Source organism: Eleutherodactylus coqui, chromosome 10, assembly GCF_035609145.1.
Source record: "Eleutherodactylus coqui strain aEleCoq1 chromosome 10, aEleCoq1.hap1, whole genome shotgun sequence".
Lineage (NCBI taxonomy): Eukaryota > Metazoa > Chordata > Amphibia > Anura > Eleutherodactylidae > Eleutherodactylus > Eleutherodactylus coqui.
The window spans coordinates 93,077,706-93,092,768 of NC_089846.1; the positions used below are offsets into that span (position 1 = coordinate 93,077,706).

A 15,063-nucleotide genomic window follows, 5' to 3' on the forward strand; every position below is an offset into this window, starting at 1 on the left:
CCACGGTACAAGATTATAACTACTATAATACGGCCAGCTGTGTCCAAGAATATAGCTACTATAATACTGCCCCCTATGTACAAGAATATAACTTCTATAATACTGCCCCCTATGCACAAGAATATAACTACTATAATACTGCCCCCTATGCACAAGAATATAACTACTATAATACTGCTCCCTATGTACAATAATATAACTACTATAATACTGCCCCCTATGTACAAGAATATAACTACTATAATATTGCCCCTATGTACAAGAATATAACTACATAATACTGCTCCTATGTACAAGAATATAACTACTATAATACTGCCCCCTATGTACAAGAATATAACTACTATAATACTGCCTCTTATGTACAAGGATATAACTACTATAATACTGCCTCCTATGTACAAGAATATAACTACTATAATCCTGACTCCTATGTACAAGAATATAACTACTATAATACTGCCCCCTATGTACAAGAATATAACTACTATAATACTGCCCCTATGTACAAGAATATAACTACAATAATACTGCCCCCTATGTACAAGAATATAACTACTATAATACTGCCTCCTATGTACAGGAATATAACTACTATAATACTGCTCGTATGTACAAGAATATAACTGCTATAATAGTGCTCCTATGTACAGGAATAGAACTACTATAATACTGCCCTCTCTGTACAAGGATATACCTACTATAATACTGCCCCCTATGTACAAGAATATAACTACTATAATACTGCCCCCCATGTACAAGAATATAACTGCTATAATACTGCTCCTATGTACAAGAATATAACTACTATAATACTGCTCCCCTATGTACAAGAATATAACTACTATAATACTGCCCTCTCTGTGCAAGAATATAACTACTATAATACTGAGCCCTATATACAAGAATATAACTACTATAATACTGCTCCTATGCACAAGAATATAATTACTATAATACTGCCCTCTCTGTACAAGAATATAACTACTACAATACTGCCCCCTATGTACAAGAATATATTTACTATAATACTGACTCCTATGTACAAGAATATAACTGTTCTAATACTGCCCCCTATGTACAAGAATATAACTACTATAATAGTGTCCCTATGTACAAGAATATAACTACTATACTGCTCCTATGTACAAGAATATAATTACTATAATACTGCCCTCTCTGTACAAGAATATAACTACTATAATACTGCCCCTATGTACAAGAATATAACTACTATAATACTGCCCCCTATGTACAAGAATATAGCTACTATAATACTGCCCCCCTATGTACAAGAATATAACTACTATAATACTGCCCCCAATGTACAAGAATATAACTACTATAATACTGCTCCCTATGTACAAGAATATAACTACTATAATACTGCCCCCCTATATACAAGAATATAACTACTATAATACTGCCCTCTATGTACATGAATATAACTACTATAATACTGCCTCCTATGTACAAGAATATAACTACTATAATACTGCTCCTATGTACAAGAATATAACTACTATAATACTGCCCCCTATATACAAGAATTTAACTTCTATAATACTGCCTCCTATGTACAAGAATATAACTTCTATAATACTGCCTCCTATGTACAAGAATATAACTACTATAATACTGCCTCCTCTGTACAAGGATATACTAACAATAGTACTGCCTCCTGTGTTCTAAGATAGAACTACTGTTTCTCACTGGGTAAATAAAAGTACATTTCTTATTCCTCGGGGTATAAGTTATACATGGGATAACAAGTAGTTGGATTTGTGTTTGTCACATGGTGTGTCATTCTTTGCCCGGCGGTCTCCTGGCAGTACGTTCCTGTATCTGTGGGTAGCAGCCTCGGTGCTGATATAAGGTTATTATCAGGTACGGTATTAATCATTTTCTGCCTCCTCTCAGCATTTTGTGCTCAGTTACACACACGTTTATAAAGCTGCTGCGGGAGGTTATTACACTTCTGGTGTCGCCGTGTTATTATTTCTCTGTCTGCAGCTGATAATGAGATGATTTGTGGGTTATGGAGATTCAATAATCTTTCTTCTCTGCTTTCTCTCCCACATTTGGCATCCTGACAGCCTTTGTTTATTGTTAGCCTTTGTCTGTTAGTAAAGGGTTAACTATTCTAATCATTCCAATTTAATTGAGCAGTTTTCCCAAGGAAGTGTCTGGTCCGGATGAGGTAGAGGGGCGCTGCCGGGACCTCCTAACCAGCTGTTTTGGTGGGGAGAACTGCTCCTGTGGTCTTGGGTAATTTTATCTACATGACATTAGCCCAGTGCCTGTGCCGTACATCCCAACACTTACACAACGATGAGAAGGGACATCCTTGTGGAACGCTGCAGTTTATATAGGTTTTTTAATTTAGGCCACACCCCTTTCCCTAAGTTACACCTTTTTATCATCTCACAATAAAAATGCCCCCTTTCTATAATAATGCCCTCATGTCACCCCTCAGTAAAAGTGCCCTTTGTGTAGCAACACTGCTCCTACATGTGCCTCCTCAGTAAAACTGACCCTACATGTGTCCCCTCAGTAACACTTCCTCCTACATGTCCCCCCTCAGTTAGACTGCCCCTACATGTCCCGCTTCAGTTAAACTGACCCTATATGTCACCCTCAGTAACACTGCCCCTGCATTTTCCCCCTCAGTAAGACTTCCCCTACATGTGCTCCCTCAGTAAGACTGCCTCTACAGGTCCCCCCTCCGTTAGACTGCCCCTACAGGTCCCCCCTCAGTTAGACTGCCCCTTCAGGTCCCCCCTCAGTTAGACTGCCCCTTCAGGTCCCCCCTCAGTTAGACTGCCCCTTCAGGTCCCCCCTCAGTTAGACTGCCCCTTCAGGTCCCCCCTCAGTTAGACTGCCCCTTCAGGTCCTCCCTCAGTTAGACTGCCCCTTCAGGTCCCCCCTCAGTTAGTCTGCCCCTTCAGGTCCCCCCTCAGTTAGACTGCCCCTTCAGGTCTCCCTTAGTTAGACTGCCCCTTCAGGTCCCCCCTTAGTTAGACTGCCCCTTCAGGTTCCCCCTCAGTTGGACTGCTCTTACAGGTCCCCCCTCAGTTAGACTGCCCCTACATGTCCACCCTCAGTAACACTGCCCCTACATGTCCCCCCTCAGGTAGACTGCCCCTACATGTCTCCCTTCAGTTAGACTGCCCCTTCATGTCCCCCCTCAGTAACACTACCCCTACAGGTCCCCTTTCAGTAAGACTGCCCCTACAGGTTCCCCCTCAGTAAGACTGCCCCTACAGGTCCCCCCTCAGTTAGACTGCCCCTACATGTCCACCCTCAGTAACATTGCCCCTACATGTCCCCTTTCAGTAACACTGCCCCTACATGTCCCCTTTCAGTAACACTGCCCCTACATGTCCCCTTTCAGTAACACTGCCCCTACATGTCCCCTTTCAGTAACACTGCCCCTACATATTCCCCCTCAGTTAGACTGCCCCTACAGGTCCCCCCTCAGTAAGACTGCTCCTATAGGTCCCCCCCACAGTTAGACTGCCCCTACATGTTCACCCTCAGTAACACTACCCCTACATGTCCCCCCTCAGGTAGACTGCCCCTACATGTCTCCCTTCAGTTAGACTGCCCCTACAGGTCCCCCCTCAGTTAGACTGCCCCTACATGTCCACCCTCAGTAACACTACCCCTACGCATCCCCCCTCAGTTAGACTGCTCCTACAGGTCCCCCTTCAGTTAGATTGCCCCTTCAGGTCCCCCCTCAATTAGACTGCCGCTACATGTCCACCCTCAGTAACACTACCCCTACATGTCGCCCCTCAGACTGCCCCTTCAGGTCCCCCCCTCCGTTAGACTGCCCCTTCAGGTCCCCCCTCCGTTAGACTGCCCCTACAGGTCCCCTTTCAGTAACACTGCCCCTACATGTCCCCTTTCAGTAACACTGCCCCTACATGTCCCCTTTCAGTAACACTGCCCCTACATGTCCCCTTTCAGTAACACTGCCCCTACATATCCCCCCTCAGTTAGACTGCCCCTACATATTCCCCCTCAGTTAGACTGCCCCTACAGGTCCCCCCTCAGTAAGACTGCTCCTATAGGTCCCCCCTCAGTTAGACTGCCCCTACATGTTCACCCTCAGTAACACTACCCCTACATGTCCCCCCTCAGGTAGACTGCCCCTACATGTCTCCCTTCAGTTAGACTGCCCCTACAGGTCCCCCCTCAGTTAGACTGCCCCTACATGTCCACCCTCAGTTAGACTGCTCCTACAGGTCCCCCTTCAGTTAGATTGCCCCTTCAGGTCCCCCCTCAGTTAGACTGCCGCTACATGTCCACCCTCAGTAACACTACCCCTACATGTTGCCCCTCAGACTGCCCCTTCAGGTCCCCCCCTCCGTTAGACTGCCCCTTCAGGTCCCCCCTCCGTTAGACTGCCCCTACAGGTCCCCTCTCCGTTAGACTGCCCCTACAGGTCCCCCCTCCGTTAGACTGCCCCTACAGGTCCCCCCTCAGTTAGACTGCCCCTACAGGTCCCCTCTCCGTTAGACTGCCCCTACAGGTCCCCTCTCCGTTAGACTGCCCCTACAGGTCCCCCCTCCGTTAGACTGCCCCTACAGGTCCCCCCTCAGTTAGACTGCCCCTTCAGGTTCCCCCTTAGTAAAATTCCCCCTTTGATGCCGTAAGATAAAAAAGCAGCCTATACTCACATCTTTCGCTTCCCTCTTTACTTTGGACTGAGTCATTTCAGATCCCCACAGGCTTCCAGGTAGCTTGATCACATCATGTGATCACTGCAGCCAATCGTCAGCCTTGGTAAGGCTGAGGCGTCATGGATTGGCTGCAGCCATCATATGTTAGACGAAAGGTGATCAGACTCCCCATGAGGGGCGGAACGAGGCCAGGTTGAACAGATTGGATGTGGGAGCGAAAGCGAGTATCGGCTGTGTTTTTATTTGACTCCCATCCCGGCTGCCCCTGCGAGACACGTCTCCTGCCTCCCAGGACCGTTGGACCGCACCCACAATCCAGGACTGTCCCAGTGAATCCAGGATGGTTGGGAGACCGCTTCATGTCTTCTGCTTCCCTCACTGCTCAACTCCCCCAGTCACTTCTGGGTAGTGGAAGCATAGGACATAATCACTATACCCCAATCCTCAGGGGTGGTACTGCCGAGGACACTGATTGGCTACAGTGATCACATGCTAGACGTGATAGCGCTACCCAAAAGTGAGCAGGGAACCAAAGTGAGTATAGCCTCTTGTTTTAGATAATTCCCTCTGCACAGGCAGTAAATCTGCCTTGGCGGTACATACATCCTAGCTCTCAGGACAGACGGACAGACCCCAACATCCAGGACTGTCCCAATGGATCTGAGGTTTGTCCATGTAGTGCATCATTTCTATACAGCAAGGTCCAGAAGCCTTGTGTAACCCCTCTGTTACCTCCAAAAACACAAACCAAGCATACACTGTGTTCACACAAGTATTGGACATAGAAGCTGATGAAATTGGATGTTATTCACATTTTCCAATCCGGTGTTGGCCACCTTTGGCCTCAATAACTGCAGTATCTCCGCGGCCGCTTTCCACCAAATTCCCATAGACGTTTGAAGGGATTTACCTCCATTCCTGGAGAAGAGCTTCAAATAGTGATGGGGGGGGATGATGGGCGTGTTGGGAGCACGGATACAACATTCTAGTTCGCCCCGCTCGATGGGATTGAGATCCAGACTTTGGGCGGATCAATCAAGTTTGCAGACGTTCTGCTCTCCCGCACTGCGTGCCACAGACATGGTGCTCGTCATGTTGGTAGAGGCACAGAGCTGTACCCAAGTATTACCACAGGGGAGGTGATGCCAGATTGTCCAGAATGTCTCTGTACCCGTTGGTATTGATGGTGGACTTCGCTATAACCAATGGCCCTCGTCCTTCCCAGCAGAACCCCCCCCCCCCCACTCGTCATAACAGACCCTCCTCCAAACTCCACTGTTGGGACGATGCAGTCGTGTAGAAACTGCTCTTCAGGCAACCATCACCCCCAAGGACGGCCATCTGATCGGCAGATGGTGTACCGTGATTCATCTGTCCATGGGTCGGGAGGGGTATAAGTTCTTCTTAATGACAGCACCTAGAAGGTGACTGATAAGGCCATTGTTACGGTGTGCGTCTGGGACCTGTGATTCTACAGGTTTCCATGAGCACAACCTCACAGGTGAGAATTAATTGAGCTGGCTGGGTGTGGTGTTTCTCTAGCCAGTCCCCTCTGGTCTGCTGCATTTAAATACCAGCATCTCTCGGTAGTAGATGCTGAGCATATTAGTGCTTTACTCTGTTGTAAATCCACTCGGAGCTCGTGTTCTGAATGCTTGTCTGAATTGTCTCTCTCATCTTCCCTGAGGACGGTCTGGACATCTGCTGTCCCTCCCCTCCTTGCCTTCTGGGGTGCGTGTAGTGAGTAGTGTGTGGCACGCTGACCACACAAGTGCATACACCCACAGGTCTCTCCCTTTCCCTTTAGAGCTGCGGCCTCCAGACATCTGATGTCCTATGTGTGTCAGATGGGTGATGCCTGACACTGTTCCCTGTTGTTTTGGCGCGGTGGCTGACTGACTTTCCCCTTGGTGTGAGAACACTTGGACTGGCTATGGTTTACTATCTGTATGCATGTGAGTTTTGGGTGGAGTTCCTGTTCTAAGTGGTATTCATAACCCCGTGTGATAGTGTGAACAGTGACTTGTTCTGTATGTCTGTGCAGACATGAGGTGTGAACAGTCATGTTCTGTGTACAGTGTGTGTCAACAGTGTCTTGTCCTGTGTGTGTTTTGTACATCTCTCCAGGTCCCTAATTGGGGACCGCCAAGTCCCAGATGAAGTCAGTGGGACAGTCCTTATCGGGACAATCACCCTGCTTTTAGGCAGGGGGTCCCCACTTTCCCGGTTTAGTAAGGTACAGGGGTCCTTCCATCTTAGCCTGGAGAGGTGCAGTTGGTCCTTGCAATACATGATGAAAGTTGTTGCGGTTTTATTAGGACACCATCTTGCATCTATGCTGGGGCGTGGCACTTTAGTGCGCCATATGGACGTAACAACGATGCAAGCTCCTCTGTGAAATATATGCAAATAAGAAAGATAGAACAATACCTCTGCAGCGCCACCTGTTGGATGCCAGCACTGCTGCAAACCAATGTCCATCTTCCTTAATTGCATGTATTTCTCTGAGCAGCATGCATGGCCTGGCAAGTCTCCTCACTCACCTCTTAGGTGCTCTCTTTAAAGGCGTTTTCCAGGGAAATACTACTGATGACCTATCATCAGAATAGGTCATCAGTAGTTGATCAGCTCGGGTCCTCCACTCGGGACCCTGACCGATCACCTGTGCAGGCGCATGCTGGCAGCACCGCAAATACACAGAAGTCGGCGCAGAAGCCTCAGTGCCGACCTTCATGTAGTGGCCGGCGCTTGTAACTGCAGGCACAGTAACCTGCATTCGAAAATCCAAATAGAAATCGCGGTAAAACACCGCAATCAAAATGGCAGCATTTTACCGACGCCGTGTGTGAGAGCGGCCTGACGCCCCACATCAGCTGACAGCACAGGATTGGTGGGGGGCCAATACTTCTGTCAGCATAGCTTAATTTCTCAGTTTTTTTCACCGTCACACTCCAGGAGCCAGAACATTCTTAGCTTTCCATCGACGGAGCTCCGTGGGGGTTCGTTCCTCGTGGGATGATCTCCAGTCATCTATGCAATTTTTAGGAACATAACACATTTTGATTGCTTTTTATTCCATTTTTTCTAGAGGCAAGATTAACAGAATCTGCAATTCTGGCCTGATTTTTATTTTTACCCCACGAAGTATAAATCATATGTTACATTAATTGTGCGGCCGCTACGATTATCTCAATAGCAAATTTATATGGGCTGTTTGTTTTTTTGCAACTTTTTCACACTTTTTATAAAAAACATTTTTTTTTAGTTTATCACTGATTTCAAAGACCAGTCATGCCTTTCATTTTTTGTCTGTTTGGTTTATTAGTACCATTTGTTGTCCATGTGATGTTTTTTGTAAGGTAAGGTAGGCAAAATTAGCTGTTGAATTATGAATGCAGCGATACACATGGGTGACTTTTTTTGGCGTGGTTTTGTCATTTTTAATTTTTTATATTTTTTATTTTCATTCTTTTGCCTATTTTATCACTCATTGCTATACTGCTGTATAGTAGTGCATTGGAAAGCCAGAGACTGAACCTCATAGGTCACTGTAGCTGGCAGACCCAGAGGCTATATAGTCAAGCCTCTGGGTGCCATAGCAATCAATCAGGACCCCCGCGATCACATCAGTGTTTTACAGGCCATGATCGCACTGACCGCAGCATGTAAAGGGTTAAACACAGGGGGATCCATGGTTTCTTCGGTCCCCAGTGTTAGATCAAGTGACATAGGAGATCCGCGTTAACTAGCAATAATAATGATAGCATAAAACTTCACCTCAGACTGTAAAGTGAGATGATTCTGTAGTCCAGGCTGTAATGTAAGTATTTTGACCACTAGGTGTCGCCACCAAAACATTTCACAGTTTTTATGCTTAGAAGTAGTTATTATCATGAGGCCAAACGATTCGGACGCCCCATTACTGTGCATGCTGGTTCCGTACACTGACTCTCTGGTGTGTCAGGAACTGAGGAATCGGACAGGAAAAATCTGCATTGTATCAGTTATTTTTAGGAAAACCGTCCGGTAGCTGCAAAGACGAGTCCAATACATCTAACAAGGACTATCTAATGCCTGGGCTGTACGGGAGAAGCGTAAAGTAAAGAGACCGTTACATGGAAGAGACATTTGTAATGCTTTATTCTCAGTACTTGGTTGGTCGCTGATTTTTAACCCTTTAGACCCATGTGATGCACTGTGTACAGTTTGGAGATGGAACGTTTGTTACGTGCGTGCTGGTTCTGTCGTACATCGCCATGCACTGCGTTCTGCCAGGTTATGTTTGCAAACACTCTGTCTTCTCTCTTAATGCAGAATGAAGAAGTGAGGTACATGGAGAGCGAGCTGGAGAGATACAAGCAGAAGTACGCAGAGCTGCAGGCCTTCACCAGGAGTCTGATACAGTCCATCAGATTGAATGACCGGGAGCAACAACAGGTAGGAGCAGAAGCCACCTTACCTGCTGCTCAGACCCAGAGGTGTCCCTGATGGTCTGTGCAAAAGTCCCTGATTGCCTCTGATCCTCAGGTTACTGCCATATAGAAGTAATCTTCATAAAGAGCAGAGAGGCTATATACAGACATGACATTAATTTTCCTGCATTATACTCCAGAGCTGCACTCGCTGTTCTGCTGGTGGAGTCACTGTGTACATACATTACTTATCCTGTACTGCTCCTGAGTTACATCCTGTATTATACTCCAGAGCTGCACTCACTACTCTGCTGGTGGAGTCACTGTGTACATACATTACTTATCCTGTACTGATCCTGAGTTACATCCTGTATTATACTCCAGAGCTGCACTCACTATTCTGCTGGTGGAGTCACTGTATACATACATTACTTATCCTGTACTGCTCCTGAGTTACATCCTGTATTATACTCCAGAGCTGCACTCACTATTCTGCTGGTGGAGTCACTGTGTACATACATTACTTATCCTGTACTGATCCTGAGTTACATCCTGTATTATACTCCAGAGCTGTACTCACTATTCTGCTGGTAGAGTCACTGTGTACATACATTACTTATCCTGTATTGATCCTGAGTTACATCCTGTATTATACTCCAGAGCTGCACTCACTACTCTGCTGGTGGAGTCACTGTGTACATACATTACTTATCCTGTACTGATCCTGAGTTACATCCTGTATTATACTCCAGAGCTGCACTCACTATTCTGCTGGTGGAGTCACTGTGTACGTACATTACTTATCCTGTAATGATCCTGAGTTACATACTGTATTATACTCCAGAGCTGCACTCACTATTCTGCTGGTGGAGCCATGAGAACAGTGATGCATAGTATAACCCTTTCTTTCTCTGTACTCTATAGATTCTGGTCAGTGAGCCGCCTCTGGAACTGGAAGAGATGGACTACAGCCACGCGTCTCCCGATCACGACGATACCTCATACAGCATTTCCTCCATGCCTGAGAAGAACATCTCAGACGGCATGTGAACGCACAAACTCCGGAAGGAAAGAACTGATGGATTTTACAAAAGTTTAAAAAAAGAAATTAAAAAAATCTCTAAGTTATTTTCATCAGGTGGAGATAGAATCTATTTTGCTTCATGGAAAATATAATCACAGAGGAAATAAACGTATAACAATGAGGAAACGCGTCTCGCCGGTGTGCGCACAGCTGGGTCTTCTGTAGGACGCCATTCCGGGAGTCATTTATCCAATCACTGCTCACAAATTCTTTTATGGATGTTTCTTAGCATTTCCCCAGACTCCTGCAGCGATCCTCTGGGGTTCTCCCCGCAGGGGCCCTCCAAGTGCTCCCTGCAGCGGCCCTCCGGGTTTGCCCCGCAGCGGCCCTCCGGGTTTGCTCCGCAGCGGCCCTCCGGGTTTGCCCTCTGCTGATGAGCTGATACATTTTTCTTCCATCCATTAACATGTATCAAGTTGTAAGAAAGTTGGGTGACGACCAGTACAGCTTGTTACCCAACTCCCCCAGAGTCCTGAATGGTGTATCCGCTCTGTTATGCCCTGATACATCCCCGCTTCTGGAGCGCAACATAGGCCGACTACAGAGATTACAGGAGCCTCTAACTTTAACCCCTTAATGACATGGCCCCATTTGTTTTGTTTCATTTTTGTTTTTTCCTCCCCACTTTCAAAAAATCGCAACTCTTTTATTTCCCCATCGACGTCGCTGTCTGAGGGCTCGTTGTGAAAAGGAAAAAAACACTATTGCGCCATCTTTGGCGGGGTCTTGTTTTATTAGCATACATATTGCAGCAAAAATGAGATCCTTCCCTTCGGGCGCCCACGCACTGCGTTCCTTTATCGTGATTGTCAGTGGGACTTTCTAATGTTAAAACCGCATCGCACAAAAATAGCAAAGCACAAACTAGTGATGCGTTTTTAACATTAGAAAGTCCCATTGACCTTCACGTTAAACGCAGCGTGTGGGCGCCCTTACCCCGGGGGCGGTACGATTACTGAGATACCAAATTTATATAGTTTTTTGCTTTACTAGTTTTAAAAATAAAATATCTTTTGAAAAAATATATCTATTTTCTGCCGCCATCTTCTGACTGCTATGAATAGTTTATTTTTCGGTCAACATAGTTGTGTAGGGTCTCGTTATTTGCGGGACGTCCTCTAGTTTCTATTGGTGCCATTTTAGAGTTCTTACGACTTTTTGATTAATTATTATTATCAACTTAATTGTTTTTCTGTTAGACGAGGTGACCAAAAAAGTGTAATACGTATTTTTTTTTATTTCTTTTATTCTAAACATATAAAGGGGAGTTAAACTTAATACCTTTTTATATTTTCTAATAATTAATAAAAGTTTTTGTTTTTTTTAACTTATCTTTAAATTTTTTTTTTTTTTTAGTCCTCATAGGGAACTTGAGCCTGTGATCGTGACCATAGTATCACATTATACCGCATTTTGACAGCCACTCTATTAAGCCACGCCACAGGCCTGCAAACAACCCAGCTGCCACGGCAATCAAACGGCTGGGTTGTTTGGAACCCCGGAACACCGATAAAGGCTTTCAAAATTGACAACGGCATTTAAAAGGTTAATAGCAGCGATCAGCATAATTGCTGATTGTGGCTGTTGCAGACGCGTGTCAGCTGTGACAGACAGCTGGGAACCGCCTTGTATGGAGTGCGATCGTCTCCTGATCCTGCTTTATACAAACCCTGCATGCCAGGATGTTAATGTACACGCTGCGGCGTGGAGGGATACAAGAGAAGTCGGGGGATGCAGTAATCATACTCACCCACTACCCTGTTTCCGCAGCGTGCGCCTGTGAAGTCTGCGTACGGCCCATAGATCTGGCTCTTCGTGCGCACGCTCTCCATAGACATCTGTTCCGAGGTGGCAGGTTCCCTTTAAGAAGAGAGAAAAATCCTCCAGTAAACCGAAGTCCTTGAGTTTCTGTGTTCTCCATGACAACTATTTTCCCACGCTGGCAATTATTTGTCAGATTTCTTCTTTTTATAGTATTCTGCCTTCACTACACAGGGGAGAGTTGTCAGGTGCGCCGGCTTGTCACAACTAAGCCCCGCCCACAATTTAAATGCTTTGGAAGCAGGAGATGCACTGTATATCGGTATCTTTCCATCCCATAGCCTTCCTGTCCAAACAATGTCTTATTTCTTGGGTTGCCCCGACAAACTAAGTGGTCCCCTATCCACAGGACAGGGATAAGGTGCTGATCAGTGGGGTCTGTCTGCTGGGACCCCAACGATTGTGACAACGGCCATCCGCAGCGACTCTGAATGGCCGGTCCAATCTTTACAATGGGAGAGACAGAAATAGTTGGACGCGTTCGATGATCCCATTGAAATGGATGGAATATCGGCGCACATGTGCAACCACCACTCCATTCATTCCTGAATGCCCCGGACATCTGGAACCAGCGACGGACCCCCACTAATCAGTAAGCTATTATATCAATAGGGATAAACCCCTTTAACCACTTTACAACCACCTAACGTAACTTTGTGTAGAGCGGTTGTGAAGGGTGTACGGGGCAGGCTCAGGAGCCAAGTCCATTCCGTACCGAGTGACTATCAGTGCTTTCTGATGGTTGACCACTATCAGGAACTGCCGTAATCGGAATTAGCTCTGATCGCTGTAGTTAACTCTTTAGATGCTACAGTCAAAGCTGAATGCTCCGCTAAATAGACAGCGGGAGGAAGGGCAGGTGCCGATGGGCTGGTATGGCTGCCACACATAGATAAATATTAAGTCCTGCCTGTGGTAACACCGAAGATCACTATACAGTGCAATACTGAAGTAATGCAGTATGTAGTACAAGCAATCAAATGATCACAAGTTCAAGTCCCCCGTGGAGACTAAATGAAAGCTTAAAAAAGATTTAATAAAGCTTTGCTGACAAAAGAAAAATAAGGAAAAATATTAAAAATTCAATCAAAACCCTTTTTTTCATGTTCCCCATAAAAAATATAAACTGTTAAAAAAAAACATATTTGGTTTTCCCGTGTACGTAAAAGTCCAAACTATTAAATCATCAGAATATTTATCGCGGTGAAGCCCATAAATTAATAGAAAAAAAACGGAACGCCAGAACTGCACTATTTTTTTGTTATCCTGGCACCCATGAAAAGTGACCAAAATGGTAATAAGTAAAAACAGCTCTCCACGAAAAAAACAAGCCCTGTCACCGCCCATGCAATGAAAACATTAAAAAGTTATGAGTCGCAGAATATGGTGGTGGAAAGCAAGTTGCACCCCCTTAAGGACCAAGGATGGTAAATGTACTGTGCCTGGTCCTGAGCTTTAATCTTGGCCGTTACAAGAAGTATGGCGCTGGATTAAATCCCCAGCTCCTGCATGATCAGGTCAGGTCCTCGGCTGTCAGACAGCCAAGAACCCGGAGGAGAAGGGAGAGCACTATGTACAAAAGAGAGAAAGCGGAAGTGTTACTTCCGCTATTCGGCCCGGTGCTCATGGGCCGCCAGGAGCCCCTAGCACAGCAGAGCTGTAGGGCCGTAGTAGATCCTGATCAGCTCTGACAGTCACTATTGTCACTACAGGGGATGTAACTCTCTGCAACTCCTATGGATGCCCCAGTTACAGTGGAAAAGTGGAAAATAAAAAAAAGACAATGTGAATGACCCCCAATTTAGGGAAAAAACCTTTTTTTTAGCTTTTTATCCGTAATAAAAAAACGGAAAAAGATGTCAGTGAAAAAGATTTAAAAAAAACACCTATATGTCACGGGAAAAAACTTGGTAACTGAAGAAAAAAAAAGGGCAGTAAAACCACCACATTTGAAAAATAGAAAGCATTAAAAAGCTGTATAATTTGGTATCCCTTTAATCACCCTGCCTCATAGAAGAAAGTTCACAAGTCATTATTACTGCACTGTGAACGCTACAAAGACTACCCCCCCCCCCCAAAAAAAAAGCGCAATTGGATTTTTTTTTTACATTTCTCCCTCTGTATACATTTTGAAAGGTTTTTATGTACATTATGAGGTACATTAAATTGTATCATTAAAAATCCAATCTGTCTTGCAAAAAACAAGCCCTCCAATGGCCGTGTCAATGGAGAAATTAAAAAGTTATGGCTCTCGGAAGGCGGGGACAAAATAACGAAAAGAAAAAAAAAGAAAAATCTCTGGTCTTGAATGGGTTAAAGTGATTGTGTCAAGTTAGAAAATTATTCCCCATCCACTGCATAGGGGGCAACTTTATGACCAGTGGGGATCGGACTGCTGAGACCCCCACCAATCCTGAGATCAAAGGTCCTAAATGTCCCCACATGAATGGAGTGAAGGTTGCCCAAGTGCGCCAAATCTACATTCAATTCAATTACAGCACCGGAGATCGCCGAATGCCTGCACTCTGTGGTTTCCGACACTCCTATTGACATGAATGAAGCATGCTTGTGCGACCACTGCTCAATTCACACAGCGACATTCAGAAACCCTGCTCATGGGATCGGTGGGGGTCCGACCGCCCGGACAAAATCACAGCTTAGCCACATCACCACGTTCGGCATCTCGCACCGGAACACACCTCGCCTTTTACATTTCCCCCTTGTGGAAGCAGCAAGGTACTTGCCTTCTCCAGTCCTGCCAACACCTGTTACACTATCCCCAGGCGGACCGCTACCACTCCATAGGAACTGCGTAGTTTCCTCACATAGACGTCGCCAGCACAAGGGTCTCTCTCCCAAAACCTGCAGCTCTACCATTACATTGGTCATCCTCATGCTCATCCCTGCGCTCTCTCACGCTCCGTCTTCACACAAGACGCCATTTCCACTGAGGTCTCTTCCCACAGAACAGCTTCACAAGTAGCCAGATTACTGCATCGTATTCCACCTTAAATATGCAGCGCTGCTCTACCCATCAGTGCCTTGCTGCGCCATGACA

The 15,063-nt window shown here is 45.7% G+C and overlaps 1 protein-coding gene across 3 annotated transcripts in view; it reads left to right on the top strand.

Annotated features, from left to right (window-relative positions):
* Nucleotides 1-11,216, top strand: part of HDX (highly divergent homeobox) — an 82,543-nt gene extending 71,327 nt beyond the window's left edge. For all 3 annotated transcript variants that reach the window (XM_066581467.1, XM_066581468.1, XM_066581469.1), the window contains 2 exons: nucleotides 9,003-9,125; nucleotides 10,025-11,216. In XM_066581467.1, the coding sequence (XP_066437564.1) occupies nucleotides 9,003-9,125; nucleotides 10,025-10,150 (249 nt within the window). In that variant the 3' untranslated portion in view covers nucleotides 10,151-11,216. The remainder of the gene's footprint in view (nucleotides 1-9,002; nucleotides 9,126-10,024) is intronic.
* The last annotated feature ends 3,847 nt before the right edge of the window (nucleotides 11,217-15,063 follow it).